The sequence below is a fragment of the Macadamia integrifolia genome, chromosome 8, assembly GCF_013358625.1.
Source record: "Macadamia integrifolia cultivar HAES 741 chromosome 8, SCU_Mint_v3, whole genome shotgun sequence".
Lineage (NCBI taxonomy): Eukaryota > Viridiplantae > Streptophyta > Magnoliopsida > Proteales > Proteaceae > Macadamia > Macadamia integrifolia.
Genome location: NC_056564.1, coordinates 7,252,745 through 7,274,770, shown reverse-complemented (window position 1 = coordinate 7,274,770; position 22,026 = coordinate 7,252,745). Strand labels below are relative to the sequence as shown.

The following is a 22,026-nucleotide window of genomic DNA, read 5'->3' as shown; positions in this document are numbered from 1 at the left end:
ACGGTGAAGATACCGAGAGAGGAGGGATGCGTTTTGTACGTGTGTTGCAGAGTGTATTTTGAAGGAGGATTCGGCTCGTCTGTAGCACACTTTTGTGTTACAGATCGTGTAGCACATACTAGATGGTTGACACGTGGCTATATTGAAATGAACGGTGATGATACCAAGGGAGGAGGGACGCATTTTATATGTGTGTTGCAGCGTGTATTTTGAAGGAAATCAAAAGAATACCTAAGAGGAGGAATTGCAGAGAGGAACCAAACGGATTCTTCTCCCTGCGATTCTTCTCCACCGGCGATATTTCAGGCGATTCTTCTCCCTTACTGAAAACCAAACAATGTACACAGATTGATTCTTCTTTCTCATCCAAACCAGGAAGATATATATTGAACCAAACAAAACCATTACAGCTATTGAAAGCGAACTTCACAACTAGAGGATATCTAGAAATGAATATAAATGCTAAAAAGCGAAAAAGATCCTTTAAGATGCCTAATTTCAAAAATCAAAGATCAGAGTTGGAAGAATAATAGTTGGAGAAGGTTTCCTAAATCGATTGGAAAACTGAAAGATAAACAAAATCTGAAACTTGTAATTAGTTAGTCAAATAGATAGCAAGAATAAGCAAAGTTAAATTAATGCTTAACCCCAAAAATGGAACCATAACTAATCTGAAAATTAAACTAGAAGATGATTCTAACAGAATAGCAATCACAGGGAAGACAACTCAGAAAACCAAACTTGTTATGAGACGGAGGGATTGAATAAGCCTTCCTGAGATATTGCCAGCGGAGGAGAATCGCGCGAGAATCGCCTGAGATATCTCAGGCGGAGAAAAAAAGAAGTGATTTACCTACCTGAGATATCGCCGGCGGAGAAGAATTGTAGGGAGAAGAATCCGTTTGGTTCCTCTCTACGATTCTTCCTATTCTTTTGATTTTCTTCAAAATACATGCTGCAACACACGTTCAAAACGTGTCTCTCCTCCCTTGGTATCATTACCGTTTATTTTAATATAGCCACGTGTCAACCATCTAGTATGTATTACACGATCTATAGCACAAAAGTGTGCTACAGACGAGCCGAATCCTTAAAGGAAGGAGTCCGTCATTTCGAAATTGCTTGGAACATCCGATAGAGCCGCAACGTAGAAGAGACGAGGCACTTAGGAAGTCAGAACGCAAAGGGGTTCATTAATTTTAGCGGCGTATCTAACCTTCATTTCGAAATTGATTGGAACAGAGAAGTGAGTCCATATATATACATGGAAAATTCCATCTTGGAAGCAGACAAAATTACTTGACCCACTTTTTGACGAATTAAAAGGACCTCAGTCATGCTAAGTTAGTTAAAATATACATTTTTACCTTTCTTGTGAATTAAATATAATATATGGGGGATGATATGTGTTTCACCTTTAGCAAAATTTGTTTGACAATAGTATATATCTCCACCCTCAGGCCCCAACATAGTGGAAAAAATTGAAGACAAGTTTGTGGATTCACCGACCTGATCACCTTGGCAGCATTTTTGAGCAAATAAATGACATCAAAATTACAACAAACGATTCATATAAATAAAGTGATTTTGTGGGCACTGTTGTAACGTAATGATTACGTTATATCATTGTAACATGTTAGTCATAAATTCAAAATTTGAAAACAACCATTTCTACAAATAGGATGATTACATGCATGATACCCCTTTCAAACCTCGCAGTAGCGAGAGCCTTGTGGGTATGACCTTTATACCATTCTTATGTTTTTGTAGAGGAATAAGAAGTTAAAGGAACATAAGGTTTACAAGTGGGGTCAATTATGTCACATCTGATAGAAATATATGAGAGTTTTTAGTCTAGTATGTTGGATTGGAATTGGACATAGTTGAAATTTTGTAGATAGGCATGTTCCCAAAATCTCTTTGTTCACATGTTATGTTTACTAAAGTGGAGTTAATTAGCTGCTCAGGTCGAAAAATAAATCTTTGATGAATATCTAAAGGAAAATGAAGCATTAAAAAAAAAAAAAAATAATAATAATAAATGTTTGCAACTATGATAAGTTTTTTCAGTCGACACAGACCAAGAAACCTTTGCCTTACTTTCTCATCAATTTCCAAATGCATATTAAAATATGGGAGATGGATAGGTATGCCGCCGATATCAAGTATGTTAGCGGATAGCACCAATAGGAACACCTGATGGAGTATCATTCAGGAAGGATATGAGGGTTATTTCAGAAAAAAGGAAAGAGAGAGATAGACACAATGGGTGCTAGCATATTTAATATCAGTGGCATACTCAACCTTTTCCCTTCAAATATACAATATCTTTATTTTTATTTTTATTTATTATTTTTTTTTTTTTTATTTAAGTAGATAGATCATATCATTTTATTGAAAAAGCTAAGAACTACACAACAAAAGAAGAAACAAAGAACAAAATTCGATACAAACAAGAAATCAAGACTAAACCACCTTTCGAAAGATAATAGAAAAAGGGAGAAGAACCAGACACAAAGAAATACAAGATCCCAATATGAAGAGCAAAGCACCAAACTAAGGCTGCACCTAATGAAGGGTCCAAGAGGGCTAAACACCCCATTTCTAAACCAAAATAATAGTTCCTGCCAGATCTCTCACACTTGAGAGGCAATCCAATACACATGTCCTTCACATATCTCTATAAGCAGACAAGGAAGAGATTTGCCAAGTGGCAATAAATTATGTATGTAAAAATGGTAAATTTTCTAGTCTTTTTTAGGTCTTTGAGGTACCAATACTTGATCCCTGGCTTCCAAGGTACAACATAAGATTTTGACCATTGAAGTAGCCAATGGCATTGATAAATTTTCTAGTCTACATAAACTAAGAAAACCACTTGCGTGACTTTTCTATGATATACGAGAAATAATTTTTTCCTCATATTCAAATATTAGAAAAGACTTTTCTATGATTTTATGTGACAAATATAACCGCTATTACCCAATAATTTTTTTTTTATTTATAATTTCAGCCTCATTTTTCATACGAGGTGACAATAAATTATGTGTGTAAGCATGACAAGTTTCTTGATCTATACACACCTTGTGTTAGCTTTCGAGTAATTTTTAATTTTTTTATTAAAATATATAAAAAAATCATTGGGCTTGAATGAGTCTTCTATGATTTTGAGCACCAATGAAACCATTTATGTGGCAAGCATAGCCACTGTTACATAATAAGTTGCTTATATTATGGAGTTTTTCTATTTTGTTCTTTACCTTAGTGAGCGAAAGTGAACAACATTTTTCTTAGTGAAATTTGAGCCCATATTTTAATGTGACATAAAAGATCATGAGTCCGGATCAAGTCTCGGTATGAGAACCATTCCTGTATGGTGCAGTGGTGCTTAATTCATATATAGAATTCACTTGGTCTCTCTCTTCTTACAAAAGGCTTTTACATTAAGTGGATTCCATGTGTGGATCAGATATCGCAAGAGAATGGTGCTCGTACGAAGACATGATCTAAGCCCCAATATTACGCCGGAACTAATTCTAAAGACAACAATGACGGATGGTCTCACTTTTGAAAATTGGGCCGAAATTTTCCTTCACTCTAGGCTGTGGAAGAATCCATTGCCTATGATCTATCATTGGGACGTTGAGAGGGGTCTCTCACCGAAAGGAATTTATTTTCATATTTGCCAAAAGGAAAAGGGTGGGAGTTTGTTGATGGGAGAAGTCCTGTTATAATGATCAAATTACTAGCGGACGATGGATCTTCCCATTCAATTGTCAAAGGAAACTTTTGCTCTGAAAATTTATATTTCTTATTTTTGAGAAAAACGATGGTTAAATTGAGTTAAATTTTTTTTTTGTCGAAAGTTAAATTAATTTAATATTAAATAAATTTATAATTTGTACATCATATATTTTGATTTAGAATTTGAGCAACTTTCCTACTTTACTTTAAAATAAAATTTGACCATTAAGATATATGTGAGGTCATCTATCATATAGATTAACCCATGTATTACTAAGTGTTTTCTATCAAAAAAAAAGATTACCAAAGAATCGACTCCATGAACGCGCTAACATATCCATGAGAAAGTATTGAAATATTACACTTCATTGGGCTAAACGTTTAAAATCCATACTATTCATAATTTTTTTTTTTAACCATTTTTAAAATATTTGATCGTATTTTTCATCATCTCATTTGAATTCTAAATCATTTTATATCTGCTGTATTGAACAAAGTTTCTTTTATCGTTTCTATTTTAAGTAATCATTGATTTGTGTACGTGTGCGTGTGTTTATGTGTGTGATTTATGCCCCACCCTGATGTAACAAAAATCATGCCTGGATCTCTTCCAAAGACAGCTTAACGGGTCACCTTTGTCTTCTCTTATGTTTTTAGAACTTTATTTAAGTTTTAAAGTTTAATAAATTATATTTTTTATTCAATTTTTCAAAGTTGAGTTTATCATATATATATGGATAGAATTTAGGAATCGGATCGGATCGACCTGAATTAGTTGGATCGGATTAATATTTTAATAATTCTTAATTGATACCATATTGATTAATTCATACATTTTACCTGATCGAAATTAAAATCAGATCAATATTGACCTTAATCGATCCTGATTCCATCGTCTCAAACCTTAGGATGGATCGTTACCTGATGAGAGATTGAAATAAATGAAAATCATGAACAAATAGGCTCCAGGGTGAGGGATGAACTTTTAGTTCAATAGCAAACAACTAGAGGTAGACATTTGGGCTTTAGGGCTGGCCCGTCTCGGTCACAAGTATGACTTTTGAGTCTCATAATTGGCAATGTGATACATATTATATTTTGCTGACCTTTTTACCAAAAAAATAGAATCAATGTGGGTCTTGCAGTAAAATTAAGAAGCTTTAACTTTGTGTTTCACCGCCACTAGCAACCAATAATAGCCGGCTTTTGCAAGTGTGAACCCTAGGTAGCTCACAATTTTCATCATAAGAGGGAAGAATAAAGTGATGGATTCATTCATCCATACGCCTTTCCTGATCTTAACAAAATGGCCCCAAAACGACAATTTTCTCTCCAGCACTGATATCACTTAATTTGATAATAGAATACATAAATTTGTTTATAGGACAACACAAAAGGGGTGAATCCAATGAATAGCATATTGATAGCAGCTTCTGTTTGTAGAGCAGGCGCCGTGTTTGTGGTCTAAAGATATTGAAGAAAAAAAACAAGAGAACTCTTATTAAAATTTCCAGTAAGAGAGATTCCTTAGAATCTGAATACAGAATAATTTAGTACCAATAAAAGACACTTCCCAAATATTTAGTTAAAATATTTACATTTGCAGTGATTTAACTCTAGTATTCCAAAATTTTCCAATACTGTAAGCCTAATCCCAGTTTGAGTTTGTCCATTCTAATAGGGACTGAAGAGCATCATCTGAAATCTCCTAACAGGTACTTTCAATAGTCTGAGGGGGATGAGCATCGTCTCCCCCTGAGGATGAACTGTCCTGTGAGCAACTTTTCTCTATTTTTGGAGGGGTTATCTGATTGAGATGTGGTGGCCATGTACTCCCCACATCCACTAGTCATCCCAGCTCCAGAAACAGCTTGGGGTACTTGCATTGCCATCTCACTTGTAATGGCCGTCGATTGAATGCTCGCAAGCACCCGGTACCTATGTACACACGACATAAACGATATTCAAAATTTGCACTATATAAGTAGATTTGGGGGTTTTTCTTTTGGGCGTGGGGGGGGGGGGTTTGGGGAAGGGATGGAAAGAATAGCCAAGGTTATCTCTTCTGCCCACCAGTATCGGATTTTTTTTTTTCTTTTTTTGTTAGGAATAAAAAAAAAAATTTATTAATATTGTAATGAAAGAAAGAATACAGGAAAAGGCCTAGGCCAAAAATAAAACACATAGGTTAAAGGATCGTTCCATCTTTGGCATTGCCATTAGCAGAACGAAACCTTAACACACAAAACATAGCATTCAGCTAAATCGAAACGGGATCTCAATTGAGCATCCCAAGTGATATCACGAGATGAAAGATCTGGTGGGTTGAACTAAATCGATGAAGATCTTGTAGCCTTTGAGGTTAATTATGAAAATGGAATAAACACTTAAGGAGAAGCTCTCTAGCCTTAAAAATAGCTTCCATGCATCGCAGGAAGCATATGGAGGACAATAGGCATTAATAAATTCATGAGAGGGGAATATTTTGATTTCATCAATTTCCCACAAAGATTATCCGAACTCAGAAGATCACAAGCTTTTATTTTTATTTTTTTTTTATTTTTGGGAGGCGGGGAGGGTTGTCATGTTGGCTGCTGATTTATTGCAGATTGACAACAGGGATAAGGGCATTTTCTCCATTAGAGCAAAAGAGGCTCAACAGTCAACTAGGGTCCTGGGATCATGATCAGATTAGTATAACTCTTTCAAAATAATTTTCTCTCCAGCACTGGTATAACTTAATTCAATAAAAGAATAAATAAATTTGTTTATAGGACAACACAAAAGGGGAACTATTATTGAAATTTCCAACAAGAGAATCCTTAGAATCTGAATACAGAATAATTTAGTACCAATAAACTAAACACTTCCCAAATATTTTTAGTTAAAATATTTACATTTCCTTTGATTTAACTCTAATATTCCAAAATTTCCAACACAATAAGCCTAATCCCAATTTGAGTTTTTCCATTCTAATAGGGACTGAAGAGCATCGTCAGAAATCTCCCAAAATGTACTTTCACTAGTCTGAGGGGGATGAGCATCATCTCCCCCTGAGAATGAAATGTCCTGTGAGCAACTTTTCTCTATTTTTGGAGGGCTTATCTGATGATGAGATGTGGTGGTCATGGACTCCCCACTTCCACTGGTCATCCCAGCTCCAGAAACAGCTTGGGGTACCTGCATTGCCATCTCACTTGTCATGGCGCCAGCGGGCCGTCGATCGAATTCTCGCAAGCACCCGCTACCTATGTACACACGACATAAACAATATTCGTGCCGTAACTGCAAAATTTGTAATTAATCTCTTTCATCAGTTTCAATCTTATAAGAAACTATACTAGTAATCAAGCAAGGTGAACTACCAAAGTTAGTCATGTCTGATTAATTATATGGGTAATGGCACAGACAGAAAGCTAGTTTACCAATTGAATCACAACATGATTTCCCACTGAAATAGCACTTCACTGGCTCCATTCTTGCTCAAGCTACCAATGGGTTTCAAGAAGTGGTAGAGAACACTATTTTTTCTAGGGTTTTTACTCACAATTGGATTTGGAGTTGCACCAGTTGAAGAAGAGGCTTCTCCTAAAATAGCTTTATACTCGTTCATCTTCCACTTAGTTTTCCTTCCACAAGGAGCTTTTCCTTTGTAGAAGACCATGGTTTTCTTTATTCCGATGATCCGATTCTCTGAAGAGTAGGCGTAGCCAGGAGAGCCTACACTTTTCCAGTATCCTGAACCGGTGGTTCGACTATTTCTTCCTCCACGGGCTTCCCTTGCTTGTCTTGGCACGAAGAAGAACCATTGCTCTGGGTCTCCACGACACATCTCTCCAGAAAATTCTGGGATCCAAAAAAGAAGAAGAACAACAACATGAGCAGAAACTTGAAGGGGGCTTTATAGAGATATGTAGGACGAAACTTACGTGGGAGGTGCCATGGATCCATTTCGTAAATGTTGAGAACAGGTATAACTCGTTCCAGGTCTGGTCTCAATCCTTCTAGCTTGTTACGTAGATAGAAGGAAATCAGCTCTTCCTCTGTTGGGTAGAAACGAAAACCTAGTGCCAAATTGTTATCCATTCTCTCTCTCTCTCTCTTTCTCTCTCTAGAAGTATAAGTGTGTTGTGCAGCTTAAATTGCTGAACCTTCATGGAGTGCCTGTAGTGTGTTCTAAATTTAAAGAGGATTGGGAAGTGAAGGGGGAGAACGTTAGCCAACAAAGCCAAAACAGACACTGAATTAACGCAGACTCGGCCGAGTGAGGGGAGAAATTAAGAATGTTTGACATCGACGAACTTCCACGCGGTGCGTAGAGAACGGAAATTTCTTCAAAACCACCAAAATACAAGTCCGGATTATCTCCACTTCACATACGTGGAGAGTATTTGCTCTCTACGTATGTTGGTAAGTCGACACTTGTCCAAGTTTCAACCGTCTATCTGGCCATCTTAAAGTTACTTCTTCTTTTTTTTTTTTTGGCGTGTCTCTACGTTAACGTTTAGATACCATGAAAAGATCAAGATACCCCGTAGCGCAAGTCCACCCGTTGGTGACACTTGATGACGTGTACCTACAGGGAAAAAAAATCGTAGGTGTGTGAGATGATTTATCATCAGGTGATCGTACAGGCAGCGAACTCTATCTTTCCGAAGACTGCCAAATCCTTCGGAGTTAAATTACTTCTATATCCTTGAAGTCAACGCAAACATCTTTAGAGATTCCGGTGGAACCTGCACCGTCGCCGACTGCGTCTCTCTCTGCAGCACTTCATCTCCAACTGCTCCGCTACCGCCAACCTCACGATGGGCACCAACGTGATCATGGACGCCTTCCCTAACCTTCCCTTGGCATTGGCTCCTGGTATGGGCACCAACTCTTATTTCGCCTACAACGTCGTCGTCTTCCACCACTCCGGCGGTCTTCATCGAAGGGCTGATCAAGACTCCAAAATCACTACTTTATTTTGTGGGGCAATTATCATCACTTCTCTACCTTGAACTTCTTTTCTGATCTACAGATTGCATTTTGGCCAGCAGCAACCTATTGGTTTACTTCAAAGGTCAGTCATTTCGAACTTGCTTGGAACATCCGATGAAGCCGCAATGTAGAAGAGAAAAGGTTCTTACTTCTTAAGGCGGCCAGCTTTAGGCTTAGCAGCTTTTTTTGATAACAAAGAAGAGGGGTTTCAAAAAGGGCAGTGGCAGACAAGCGAGTTCAGTTATAATGGACATTCGCCTAATGGAAAAGTCAACGGAGATTGAATAAAAAAAATCTTGGAAGCAGATAATTCACTTCACCGACTTCTCTACCGGTTAAGGCCTTAATCACCATTCTACCCAAAAAAAAAAGGGTTAATCATCAAGCTCATTTAATAAAAGAGGACGAAATTTGGCTGCTACCCAGACTCGTAACAAAAGAAATAGAATCTTGAACGGTAATTTAGAAAATATGAAAATTTAGGAGGATATTTGTGAACTTTAAGGGAAAGTGAATTATCTGTTTTCTATGAGCGAAAGAAAAATTTCTCTATTTTGGTTTGTGTACACTAAGAAAAACCTTTGCCTTATTTTCCTATCAATTTCCAGATGCATATTTAAATATATGAGAAAGACTAGTTGGGCTTGAATGAATTTTTCATGATTTTGCGCATCATTCAGTAAATGAATATGAAAAATATAGCTATAGTCACCTTACAAGATTTTTATTTGGAATTTCAACCACATTTGATGCCAGATGGCAATAAATACCTGCAAACATGATAAGTTTTTTGGTCGGTGCAGACCAAGAAAACATTTACCTTACTTTCCGACCAATTTTTAGATGCATATTAAAATATATGAGAAAGATTGGTCGGACTTGAATGACTTTTTTATGAAGTTTTGATTACCATTTAAACGATTAATGTGTTAAATATAGCTTTTATTACCTTGTAAGATTCTTGTTCAGAATTTCAACCTCATTTGACCTGCCAGGTGGCAATAAATAATTGCAAACATTATAAGTTTAATTTTAGGTCGGTGCAGAACAAGAAAACATTTGCCTTACTTTCCGACCAATTTCCAAATGCATATTAAAATATACGAGAAAGACTCCTTAAGCATGAATGACTTTTCTATGATTTTGATTCCATTCATGGAAACAATGTGGCAAATATAGCCACTCTTACCCAATAAGTTTATTATTTAGAATTTCAACCTCTTTTTTTTTTGCTAACAATGGGTATTTAAGCCTTCAGCATGATTAGTCACACAGGCTCATACTGAACCCACAATTGCATGGACCGAGTTATATCGGGACTGAATGAGAACCATTCAATTTTCATTGATAGCAGTAAAGAACACAAACACGCCCAGACTAATAAAACCTATTTTGTTCTACTATGATCAAATGATCACGGATTCAAGTCAGAAACAACTTCTCTGCAAAACATGTGTACCCTTTTTTTTTTGTGGAATGAGTTAGACCTCATACATTTCTTGTGCCCTGTTTCAGTGTTTCTTGTACCGAAATAAAATATTCATCGATTTTCTTCCTCCTTAGGTGAAAGGTAAATCATATAAAAAAAATAAAAAATTGACGCATTAGTAAGGGAAAGTGAGCCGTATCTTACTTACTGAAATTTATGCCCCACCTTGATATGGCCAAGGATCATGCCCGAATTGTTTCCAAAGACAGCTTAATGGGCTGCCTTTATCCTCTCTTATATTTTTAGAATTTTATTTATGAATACAAGTTTGAAAATTTAGCCTTTTTTTTTATTTTTTTATTTTATCTTCTAAAATTGGGTATCTCATATATAGGTGGATAGTTACCTAAATTCCATGCTGGCGGCGAATTGAATAAAATTGATGAAATTATGAACAAATAGACTCTAAGGTCTTTTTTATATTTTTTATAAGAAGACTCTTAGGTCTTTATAATGTCAAATTTAGTTAAAAAAGAGTTATTAACGATATGAAATAGTATTACGTAAGACTTATTTTATATACGGGGAAGATACATGCAAAGCCAGCTTATAGCCAGCTTATGCAAATGTGAACCCTGTGTGGCACACAATTTTCATGGGATTTTTAAATATTAATAGAAAAAAAAGGGAAGATCAAAGTGGTGGAATCATCCACCGGCAAGAAATTGAAATCTTCACGTAATTTGCTTATGTTTTATGTGGAAGGAAATTGTTGATATTCTTATAAGGATTCATCTATTTCTACCTAAAATGGGATCGAATTTTCTTTAAGCCACAATGAAGGGGAATCCCTTGATCTTAGGGCTTCAGATGTACCATAATGTCTCAAAACAAGGAAGGCCATGGAGAAACTCTTTGTTGTTCCTTTGTCACGAACTTTATCAAGAACTCCATTCTATCTCACCCTCCTTATGAGAAAAAAAGGGATTTTTGGGCTTCTTCCCTTGACTGTTATCAAATGTTAATCGAAACCCACATATTCTTCCTATGGTGGGAGGAGGGTGTGCACCTATATTAGTCAAGGAAAATGAGAAACCAGCAGCAGCCCGTATTGATATAGTGCAGTAGTTGCAATTGAGAAACATATGGATAGGATCAACAAGGGACTAATTGTTGAAAACACTGACTGTTAAGATGAAAACTATCAATCATCTAGAAGGCCTGGATGAGGAACACTGTCTAGGAGAAGCTTCCATGGAATATTCTCACTTTAGGTGCAGTTTAGATATGTCATATTTTCTGCAAAATAGGGTTTACAAGAGATGCTCCTTCCCCGAAGCTAATCTATATACTGATCATAGACAGTAAAAGAACCTTATTTTGAAGTTGAAGTCCTTATAGGCTCTCTCTTCTACCCACCATTATCTGATACTATCAGCTTTCCATGATGTAGAAGAGACATCTAAAAATTTTATCCAGCACTGGTACTACTTAATTTAACTAAAAGTACAAAAAATTGTTTATAGAACAATACAAAAGGGAAAATATTATTGAAATTTCCAATTAGATATTCCTGAGAATCTGATACAGAATAATTTAGTACCAGTAAACTAAACACTGCAAAAACAAACAACTTACAGTGAATATTTAGTTAAAAAATTTACATTTGCAGTTTTCCTAAGCTATAAACCTAATCCCAATTTAAGTTTTTCCATTCTAACAGGGACTGAAGATCATCATCAGAAATCTCCCAAAAGGTACTTTCACAAGTTTGAGGAGGATGACCATCGTCTTTGCCTGAGGATGAACTGTCCTGTGAGCAGTTTTTCTCCATTTTTGAAGGGTTCGTCTGATGATGAGATGTGGTGGCCATGTCCCCACTTCCACTGGTCATCCCAGCTGCAGAAACAACTTCGTGTACCTCCATTGCCAGAGATGTGGTGGCCATGTCTCCACTCCTACCGATCACCCCAGCTCCAGAATCACCTTGGTGTACCTCCATTGCCATCTCTCTTGTTATGGCTCCTGACGGCCGTCGATCGAATGCTCGCGACCATCCCGTACCCATGTACACACGACACAAACTATATTCATGGCGCAACTGCAAAATTTGTAATTAACCTTTTTCATCAGTTCCAATCTTAAACACCTAACAAGAAACTATACTAGTAATCAAGAAAGGTGAACTAGAAAAATTAGCTCTGCCAAAAAAAAAAAAAAAACTAGTAAAATTTGTAATGTATTGAAATGGTTGAATCTAACTAGTCCAAGGAAAGATACAAACAATTGAGGCGAATTTAACTCTTGGGTGGGCTAGGACTCCAGAAGAGGCTGTTAATATAATTTCGTAAATAATTGGTGCAATGGTTGTCCCAGTTTCTTCTGTTGAGATTCAAGAGCTGCATGATGAAGAAATGCAAGGTTCGGACTCCTCACAGACTTGACATTTTTGGTGGTGCAGCATTTATTGAAGATAATGATCATAATAAACAAGCTAAGGAAAGTATGACCAAGACACTGAAGAATGTGATCATGATTTTCAATGCCTTGATCATCCTTTCCTTGTTTGTTTTGATCATTATCTCCAATAGCATTGTCAGTCAAACCTCAAAGGTGATGCTGATGGTCATGCTAAAGGTGTTCCTTTTAAATGAATCTTCAGATCTTAGAACTCTGTTTGATGACCATGTTGAAGGTGGGGATTTAAGATCTTTTCTTGTATGTTTCATTATATATGTATTTTTTCATGTCAATCAAGGAATACCCAGATGTAAATCATGTACATCCTTATATTTGCGAGTAGTAGGGGTTCAAGTCCTATAGAGCCTGTCCGACCCCTCCAATGTGCACTTACGAGAAGGGGAACCATAGGATTGTGTCCGTGTAGGATTTCCCTGGCCACTCTCTCTTTGAAAGTGGCATAAACAATTTGCATAGTTGAGCAAGCGGTAAGGATTTCCCTTTGGACAACTGGATATTTGCCTTGGGCATCATTGCTCCATACTCCAGAAGCAAACTGTTATGATAACACCACCATACTACCATTGGTGCTTCTGCTTTGCATGCTTCTTCAACACAAAGAAAGGCAGATTGCTTGAATTGTCAACCCTTGTTAGGAATCAAACTCCTGATAGCCTTACTGGTTTGCCTTGGGGGAAGAAATTAACGAAAGAAAATGACGAAGAGAACAAGAAAGGCTAGATATGGAACATATTTTTTTTCTAGTGTTTTTACTCACAATTGGATTTGGAGTTGTACTACTAGTTGAATAAGAGGCTTCTCTTAAGATAGCTCGATACTCGTTCATCTTCCACTTAGTTTTCCTACCATTAGGAGCTTTCCCTTTGTAGAAGACCATGGTTTTCTTTATTCCGATGATCCGATTCTCTGAAGAGTAGGCGTAGCCAGGAGAGCCTGTACCTTTCCAGTATCCTGAACTGGTGATTCGACTCGTTCTTCCTCCACGGGCTTCCCTTGCTTGTCTTGGCACGAAGAAGAACCATTGCTCTGGGTCTCCACGACACATCTCTCCAGAAAATTCTGGGATCCAAAAAAGAAGAAGAACAACAACATGAGCAGAAATTTGAAGGGGGCTTTATAGAGATATGTAAAACGAAACTTACGTGGGAGGTGCCATGGATCCATCTCGTAAATGTCAAGAACAGGTATAACTCGGTCCAGGTCTGGTCTCATTCCTTCTAGCTTGTTACGTAGATAGAAGGAAATCAGCTCTTCCTCTGTTGGGTAGAAACGAAAACCTAGTGCCATATTATTATCCATCTCTCTTCTCTCTTCTCTCTTTCTCTCTCTAGATGTATACAGTATACGTGCGTTTGCAGCTTTGATAAAGCTTCATAGGGTGTCAGTGGTGTAGTTAATTTAAAGAGGAATGTGAAGCGAAGGAGGAGAATGCTGGCAAACAAAGCAAAAGCAAACACTGAATTTCCGCAGACTCGAGCCGAGTGAAGGGAGAAATTAAGAAAAGAATGTTTACGTTGACGTTCTGCGTAGAAACTACCACGCGGTGCGACGAGAATTTCTTTAAAAACATGATTTTTTTGTCTTTTGTTTTGTCCAAACGGAAATCTCCAAAATAACCCTCTGGGCAGTTGAATCAGTCAATCTACTGCTACAGTCCCACAAGGGTGTGGTATTTGGGTACGGTACCATGAATAAATACCTCATACCAATACCATATCGAACAGCGATTCGATACAAAAAACTCATATTGATACCATAACAAAACGGTTTGATTCAGTATTTAATACAAATATTCTGTATGATAATGGTATTTGATATGATATTGGTACGGTATGATATGTTTGTTTAAGTCATATCTCATAGTGATACCATATCAAATAGTATCATATTGGGTATAAATTGACACCCTTGACTTGACTCCCACTCTAATCTTTTTTCTTTTCATTTATTGTCTAATCATCCCCAGACAGATATATGCCCATGTGATTGAATTGAGCATTGGGTTGCGTTTCTTTTTATTTTACTTTCACAATGGGGAAGAGTGGAGAAAAATAAATATAAGGTGTGAAAATTGCCTGCAACTGCTATGCCCGTGACTAGGAGCCTCTTGGGATGCGTGTTTAAACACTCTCAGTTATTCAATATTCATCACACTTTATCGTTCACTACAAAAGATATGGACTCAAATATGGAAGGCCCGAATCCCATATCTCTTGCGAGCGTTCACTCTATTGATAAGGTTCCAATCAATTGCAATAATAATTGTCTTTGTTAGGAGTTTAGTTTCACATCAAATTCTAATTAACCTGCAACCCTGACCTATTTATACATCTGAGTCACTTTACCTACTAATTCGAACTTTTGGGATGCAAACTCCAGTCTTCTATTCATTTATTATTGGTCCGGTCTTCACCTGATACATACTGATACGGCCAAATTGATTGCCCAATAGGGTAAGGACACGCGTCGCCCACCTGGACACGTGTCACCCACCTGATAGAGGCTGCAAGGACTCTACCACATCAGCCACGTGAAGAGAATATTCCCCACGAAGGGGATAGGACGTATCCAAGTAGGACTCTAAAAAGAAAGGAGGCGGACTCGAGGAGGACTCCTCCAAGGAAAGGGGAAACCCTAAACCCTAAGAGCTATATAAGAGGGCCCGAGAGGAGGGAAGAGGGTAAGCATCAAAACCCACACCATTACTCCTGTAAAAAAACTGTGCGGCCGATCTCTAACTTGAGCATCGGAGGACTAACCCCGGACAAAGCTCCGGGCCTCTGCCGTCTGTGCTTGTGCAGGATCAGCTCATACAGATTTTCGATAGCAACAGATTGGCGCCGTCTGTGGGAACGACAGTAATGGTGGGGAGAAACTTCAATCGTAAGAAGACGAGAGCAGCATCGAACATGAACATAGGGGAGGAGGAACCTTCAGGAGGGCTCCCTCCCTCGATGGAAATTGGATGAGAAAGGGGGAACGATGATCGGGAAGGTTCCGTGAGGTACCAACGTTCTGCTGGATATTCGGTGCATGGAGATAGAAATCCTCCGCCCCTCCTGGAGCGCAAGAATATGTGACGAGTGAGCAGTTCGAAGTCCTCCAAGACAAATATGACCGAATGGCCAAGGCAATGAAGGAGGTCTCCAAATCTGTCTCTCAGAAGATCGGCGGAGCATCGCGGGCCCCCATATCCATCCCAAGAGAGCTTGAGACAAGGACCGGAGCAATACAAGATCGATAAGGTCTGGTCATAATTTTTGAAATTGAGCAATGAGAGAAAGTCCCGCACCCAAGGGAAGGACGCGGCGTGCCGTCGGAGATCGACATGGGGAACCATGCCAAGGAGACGAACAGAGACGCGAGGACTCGGGGTTAAAGCAGATTATCCTGGACCTGAAAGATGAGATCAAGAAGGTGGCAGAAAATCAGACGGGAGCTCGCGAGCTAGACCTCACTAATGACACGACTCTAGCTGATGAGGTCATGAGGGACCTGCTCCCGATCGGCTTTTGCCTGTCAAAGTATGACACTTACGACGGGTCTGGGGACCCCGTCGATCATCTGGAAGGCTTCAAGGTCGCTATGCAGTTCCATCGAGTCTCAAAAAACATTATGTGTCGCGCCCTGCCATTGACATTCAGAGGAGCGGCAAGGCTATGGTACAACTGTCTACCGACAAAGCCGATCCACAGCTTCAGCGATCTAAGTTACTTCTTTATGAAGGGATTTTCCAGTAGCCAACCTGTAATACCCTACTTCTTAAACCCGATCTGATTTCGCGGTTGAACCGGTTTAACCGTGCAGGGACCGAACTAGAGGGAGTTAGAGCGGGTTCCTTATAGGCTATGATGGCAAGGTTGACCTTAAACACCGGCTAGCCCGACAAGTCCGAGCCAGTGCCAGAAGAGACGGGAGTGCCCAAATCGTGTACATACACCTACCATAAGGCCATGTATGGATAAAGCAGGTATTGTAGTACGGATAAAGCAGGTATTGTAGCCATATATTAAGGTATATACGTATACTATATCGTATGCCGGGGGTGGGGTTCGCGCCAGGCCTGAACTCTGTCAAAATCCCAAGTTTGGCCCTCAGGTGGGTAGACAGTTGGGTGCACCCACCCACCTGAGTGACCCATCCATGTGCACTATTCAATTATTTAGGAAGTATATATATAGATTTATGACTTTATTTTCTTTTCATTTATGACACCCGTACGTTGGTGAGAAGAGTAAAGAGGAGAGAGAAAAGAAAGGGAAGAAGAAGAAGGGAAGAGAAGGATTTCAGCGGCGCCGAAGCGTGATCTTCCCATTCCGGTGCCAGAAGAGTGATCTTCAACTCTAGATCTACATTTGGAGGTAAGCAAAGTCGGGTTCCTTAAACATTCACCATACCCAAGCTTAAACCCTTGATTCGAGTAGGGTTTCTTGAGATCTTGTAAATCCCCTTTGAAATGATGAATCTAAGGTTTAATGGATGATTTATGTGTTGATCTTGAAGGATTTGAAGAGGTATTGACAAGGTGGAAGAAGCATTGTGGGTTTGAAGTGATTTGGAGGGTTTGAAGTTGTTCTTGAGCAAAGAAGATAAGATGGTTTCCCATCCCTTGAATATAACCTAGATTTAGGTTAGAACCATCCTATAAGACCTTGAAAGTGTGAAGAATGGGTTGGGAAAAGCCCCATTTGAATCCCCAAAGAATGGAGGAAGTTGGGAAGAAACGGCTGTTTTCCCGCCAAGACTGGTGGGTGGAACCGGTGGGCCCCTACCCGCCTGTGGGCACCCACCTGAGAGGGCAGGGGCCTTCGGGCACAACCGGCGAGCCCAACCGGCTGGCCAACTGGCGGGCCACCCTACCTGCGGTCCTAGTAGGGGCCCCTGGCCCAACAGGTGGGCCAGACCGATGGGCCCTACCGGCGGGCCCCTACCTGCCGGTCCAAACCGGTGGGTAGGACCGGTGGGCCAGACAGCCCACTTGTCTGACCCACCCGTGTGGCCCTGAAGGTGAGTCTTACGTCCGATTGGACCCAAATCGGACGTGTGACCTTCTTTTAACGTTCTAAACATGATTTTGTCATCGGATCGTGTTAATTTTGATTCTAAAATGGTGAAGTACTAACCCCGCTCAATTATTTTAGGTTCACCAAATCCTACCCGATTCGCACCGGATCTCACCCGTACCGAACGGGAATCCTTGTACACTACAGGTAAGTGGGGAGAGGACATTTGGCCTTATTTCAAGGCATTGTTTGGCATTCATTTAATTATATCTAGTCTAGTCATGGCATCATGAATATGCTATGTAGATTAGTCATTCCTCACATTGTTATGCATGTGTGCTATGCTTACTTTCTAAATGCCAATGGAATGAGATGTTTATATGTTGAATGTGAACATCATTGTGTATGATGCATTGATAGACTAGATGCCATAGTCGGCTTGGAAACGAGTGCATTGGTGGCCCGTGGAATGGGACACGGAGGCACTATATAATCGTACTATTGTCATATAGGAGCATGCAGTATTAGGATTTTCACCATCCCATGCTACGACCCTTCCCAACAGGGGTTAAGGTGTTGGGTAATCATTTGGGGGGAAGCAGTGGTCGCGGTCGTCGGGTCACTGTGGCGGTTAGACATAACGCTCGGCGGGTCATGTAAGACAGCCGGTAACCCCGGTGGTACATTCAAGAGGGCCAATCGTACTGCTTTTAAATTGTTGGAGTCAGCACCTTTAATTTTAGTCATTTACATTTATGTTGAGAGCCGATGGACGGCATTGTCTTTACTTTTTCGAGTACTCACGGTGGGCCTTCTTCGACAGCCCTATGAGCGTATCGTGGGATGGAATTCGTGGCTCGTACCCGGAGTATACGCGCACTGTGGCTATAGTAGCACTAAAACCGAAGACTTAGTAATGTTGCTTAGGTGGATGTGATTTAAAATGTATTGCATAGCATGTAGTGCATATGATGTGTTTTGATGTGTGGACTGCTGTGTGGTCCATCTTACCACTTACTGAGCTAGTGAGCTCATCCCACTTGTACACCCCCTTTTTAGATGATTTTACAGGTCATACATCTGAGGAGCATGGGGTGGGTCCCACAGTCGAGTTTCCTGAAGAGGACTGGTGGACCCCTGAGGAGTTAGAGCACGGCACTGACTGCTCGTGCGAGAGTTGTGCTGTGGGACCGCAGTTCCGAGGCCGAGCTGAGCTCCACCTTCGAGGCCGTGCTGAGCTCCACTTTTGAGGCCGAGGTGGGCTAAACCCTTGATGCCGAGCTGAGCTCTAGCCTTTGATACCGAGCCGAGCTGTGTACTTTGATTATTTTGATGATTTCCTTTATGTACTTGATATGTGGATTATATTTTTATTGTGTAAATATCATGCCTTTGGGCCCACATGTATATAATTATCGTATCACAATTCGGGTATCAAGTATTATAGGATTATTCACAGGTGAAACTTAGTCTTCCACTAATCTGATGAGTTTATATTAGTTGTGTGTATGCTGTGGTGGAATACAGTATCTGATGATCCTGGCAGGTTGGGTTAACCGGTGTTAACCCAGTCACTGGCTTGGTTCTGTGAGAACGGGGTGTGACACAACCCCTTCAGAAGACTATGTTGAACTTGACCAACATCAAGCAACATGAAGGAGAATCACTGCGAAACTACATGAAGCGCTTCCAACAAGAGAAGATCACGATCAGAGGTCTGGACCCAAAAGAAGAGTTCATAGCCCTGCTGGGATGCCTCAAGGATAAGGAGCTGAAAAGGTCTTTGGCGAGGCACACACCGAGGAACTTGGACGAGCTGAGAGCTTGGTGCGATGAGTACATCCAGATGGAAGAAACCCTTCAAGCCGATGAAGAAGCTAAAAGGAAGACGAGAAGGAAAAGGATCTCAAGGGGCGACGAAAAATCCTCCGAAGAAGGCAAAAGACGAAAGTTTGAGCGCGGTCGGGCACCCAGTCCACCAAGGAAGTTTGAGAAATATGCACCCTTGAACCGGAGACGAATGGATGTACTGATGCAGATAAAGGACTCCCCGGATGCCAGAGCCATGAAGTGGCCAGGGAAGATGGGACGGCACCCCGAGAGACGCAATATGGATAGATATTGCCACTTCCACAGGGACCACGGCCACGACACCGAATATTGTTGGCACCTCAAGGGGGAAATAGAAGGAATGATCCGAAGAGGATATCTAGGCCGATTCATGGATTGCGAAAAGGAGGATGCCCAAGACGGTAATGACCATAGGGACAACAGTCGGAGAGATGGCAGAGGTCGCAATGAAAGAAGGGGGCCTGCCCACAGAGGCAATCAAGAGCGACGAAGGGACCAGACACCTGAGGAAGCTGGCCATCGCCTCCGGGATGAGAATAAGAGCCCAACTAGAGTTATAGCGACCATCTGTGGAGGCACTGCCGCTGGAAAAAGTTCAGTCTCGACCAAAAAAGCAAAAGCCTATGCGAGAAGCATACATATGGCTGAATGGTCGAACAAGAAGGCGAGGACGAGGATGGTTATTTCCTTCTCAGAAGACGATCTGGAAGGGGTGCACACTCCGCACGACAATGACCTGGTAGTCACCATGACCATAGGGATTGCAGAGTGAAGAGGATCTTAGTGGACAACGACAGTTCTGCTGATATCTTATTCCTTGAGGCTTTCCAGAAGATGGGCCTGGATGAGGGAAAGTTGAAGAAATTCAAACACCCGTTGCAGGGATTCTCTGGCATCCCAGTAAAAGTGGAAGGATCGATTGAGTTGCCAGTAAGAGCCGGCACCGGAGATCTCCAAGTAACAGTCATGATCAACTTCCTGGTAGTAGGCATTACCTCGGCATACAACGCCATCCTAGGGAGGGTTGGTTTGAACCTACTAAATGTTGTCGTTTCCACACCCCATCTCAAGATGAAATTCCCAACCAAGAACAACGTCGGGGAATGTCAAGGCGATCAGGAGGCATCCCGTAGGTGCTATGCCACTACCTTATGGTGAAGAGAAAAGGCGGGCGAGGCGCTCCCGATAGAAGATCTGCGCGATGACACCAGTTATCAACGGGGGGAACCGATTGAGGATCTGGTACAAGTTGAGGCCGAAGAGGGGGATAACGCTAGGCAATTCCAGATTGGGGCTACAATGCCAAGGCAACAATGAGAAAAACTCGCCTCATTCCTCCAAAACAACTTTGATGTCTTCGCCTGGTTAGCTTCAGACATGCCTAGAATAGATCGAGAGGTAATAGAGCATCATCTGAATGTTAACCCAACGAAGAAGCCGGTGCAACAGAAGAAGAGGACTTTCGCCCCTGAAAGGCAGCAGAAAATAGATGAAGAAGTAGAGAAGATACTGAAGGCCCAGTTCATCCGTGAGATCCAATACCCGGAGTGGATATCCAATGTGGTGATGGTCTCGAAGGCAAATGGAAAGTGGAGGATCTGCATTGACTTCATCGACCTGAACAAGGCCTGCCCGAAGGATGCATACCCCCTGCCGAAAATAGACCTCCTCATTGATGCCACGGCAGGATACGAGGCGCTGAGCTTTATGGATGCATACTCGGGGTAATTTCAGATCAAGATGTCAGAGGTTGATGTCCCGAAAACATCCTTCATGATCGAGGGAGGATTGTACTGCTATGAAGTCATGCCCTTCGGGATAAAAAACGCAGGGGCCACCTATCAAAGGTTAGTGAATAAAATCTTCAAGGGGATGATCGGTAAAACCATGGAGGTGTACGTGGATGATATGCTCGTAAAAATCCTGAAGGTGGAGCGACACATTCACAACTTAGAAAAGGCATTCCAGGTGCTGAGGCGGTACAACATGAAGCTGAACCCGGTAAAGTGTGCATTTGGAGTAGCCTTGGGAAAGTTCCTCGGCTTCATTGTCTCGGAGAGGGGAATTGAAGCCAACCCGGTGAAAATACAAGCCATTTGGGATATGAGGTCACCCCAGAATGTGAAGCAAGTCCAAAAGCTAACAGGTCAAGTCATCGCCCTAGGGCGATTCATGTCTCGGTCGGCTGACAGGTGCCTCCCCTTCTTCAAAGCCTTGAAGGGGATCAAAAATTTTGAATTGACGGAGGAGTGCAAAAAGTCCTTTGAAAGACTGAAGGAGTACCTGGCCGCACCCCCACTGCTGGCGAAGCCAAACACTGGGGATACCTTACAGTTGTACCTTGCTGTATCAGCAGTGGCGATAAGCGCAGTACTGGCGAAGGAAGAAGGAAGGCAACAACGACCAATATACTATGTTAGTCGAACCCTGCTAGATGCCGAAACAAGATACAGAAAGACAGAGAAAGTGGCGTATGTCCTGATAACAGCGGCAAGAAAATTGAGGCCCTATTTTCAATCACACACGGTATGCGTA

The 22,026-nt window shown here is 40.7% G+C and overlaps 2 protein-coding genes across 2 annotated transcripts; both read right to left on the bottom strand.

Annotated features, from left to right (window-relative positions):
• Positions 1–6,568: 6,568 nt before the first annotated feature.
• Positions 6,569–7,879, bottom strand: LOC122085569 (NAC domain-containing protein 90-like). The gene is made up of 3 exons (XM_042654046.1): positions 7,674–7,879; positions 7,292–7,590; positions 6,569–7,029 (listed from the first exon to the last, which is right to left on the bottom strand). The coding sequence occupies exons 1-3, from the start codon at positions 7,828–7,830 to the stop codon at positions 6,691–6,693; spliced, it is 795 nt and encodes a 264-aa protein (XP_042509980.1). The 5' UTR covers positions 7,831–7,879; the 3' UTR covers positions 6,569–6,690.
• Positions 7,880–11,835: 3,956 nt separating this feature from the next.
• On the bottom strand, positions 11,836–13,936 carry LOC122085609 (NAC domain-containing protein 90-like). Its single transcript, XM_042654094.1, has 3 exons — positions 13,780–13,936; positions 13,395–13,696; positions 11,836–12,257 (listed from the first exon to the last, which is right to left on the bottom strand). The coding sequence occupies exons 1-3, from the start codon at positions 13,934–13,936 to the stop codon at positions 11,847–11,849; spliced, it is 870 nt and encodes a 289-aa protein (XP_042510028.1). The 3' UTR covers positions 11,836–11,846.
• Between the last annotated feature and the right edge of the window lie 8,090 nt (positions 13,937–22,026).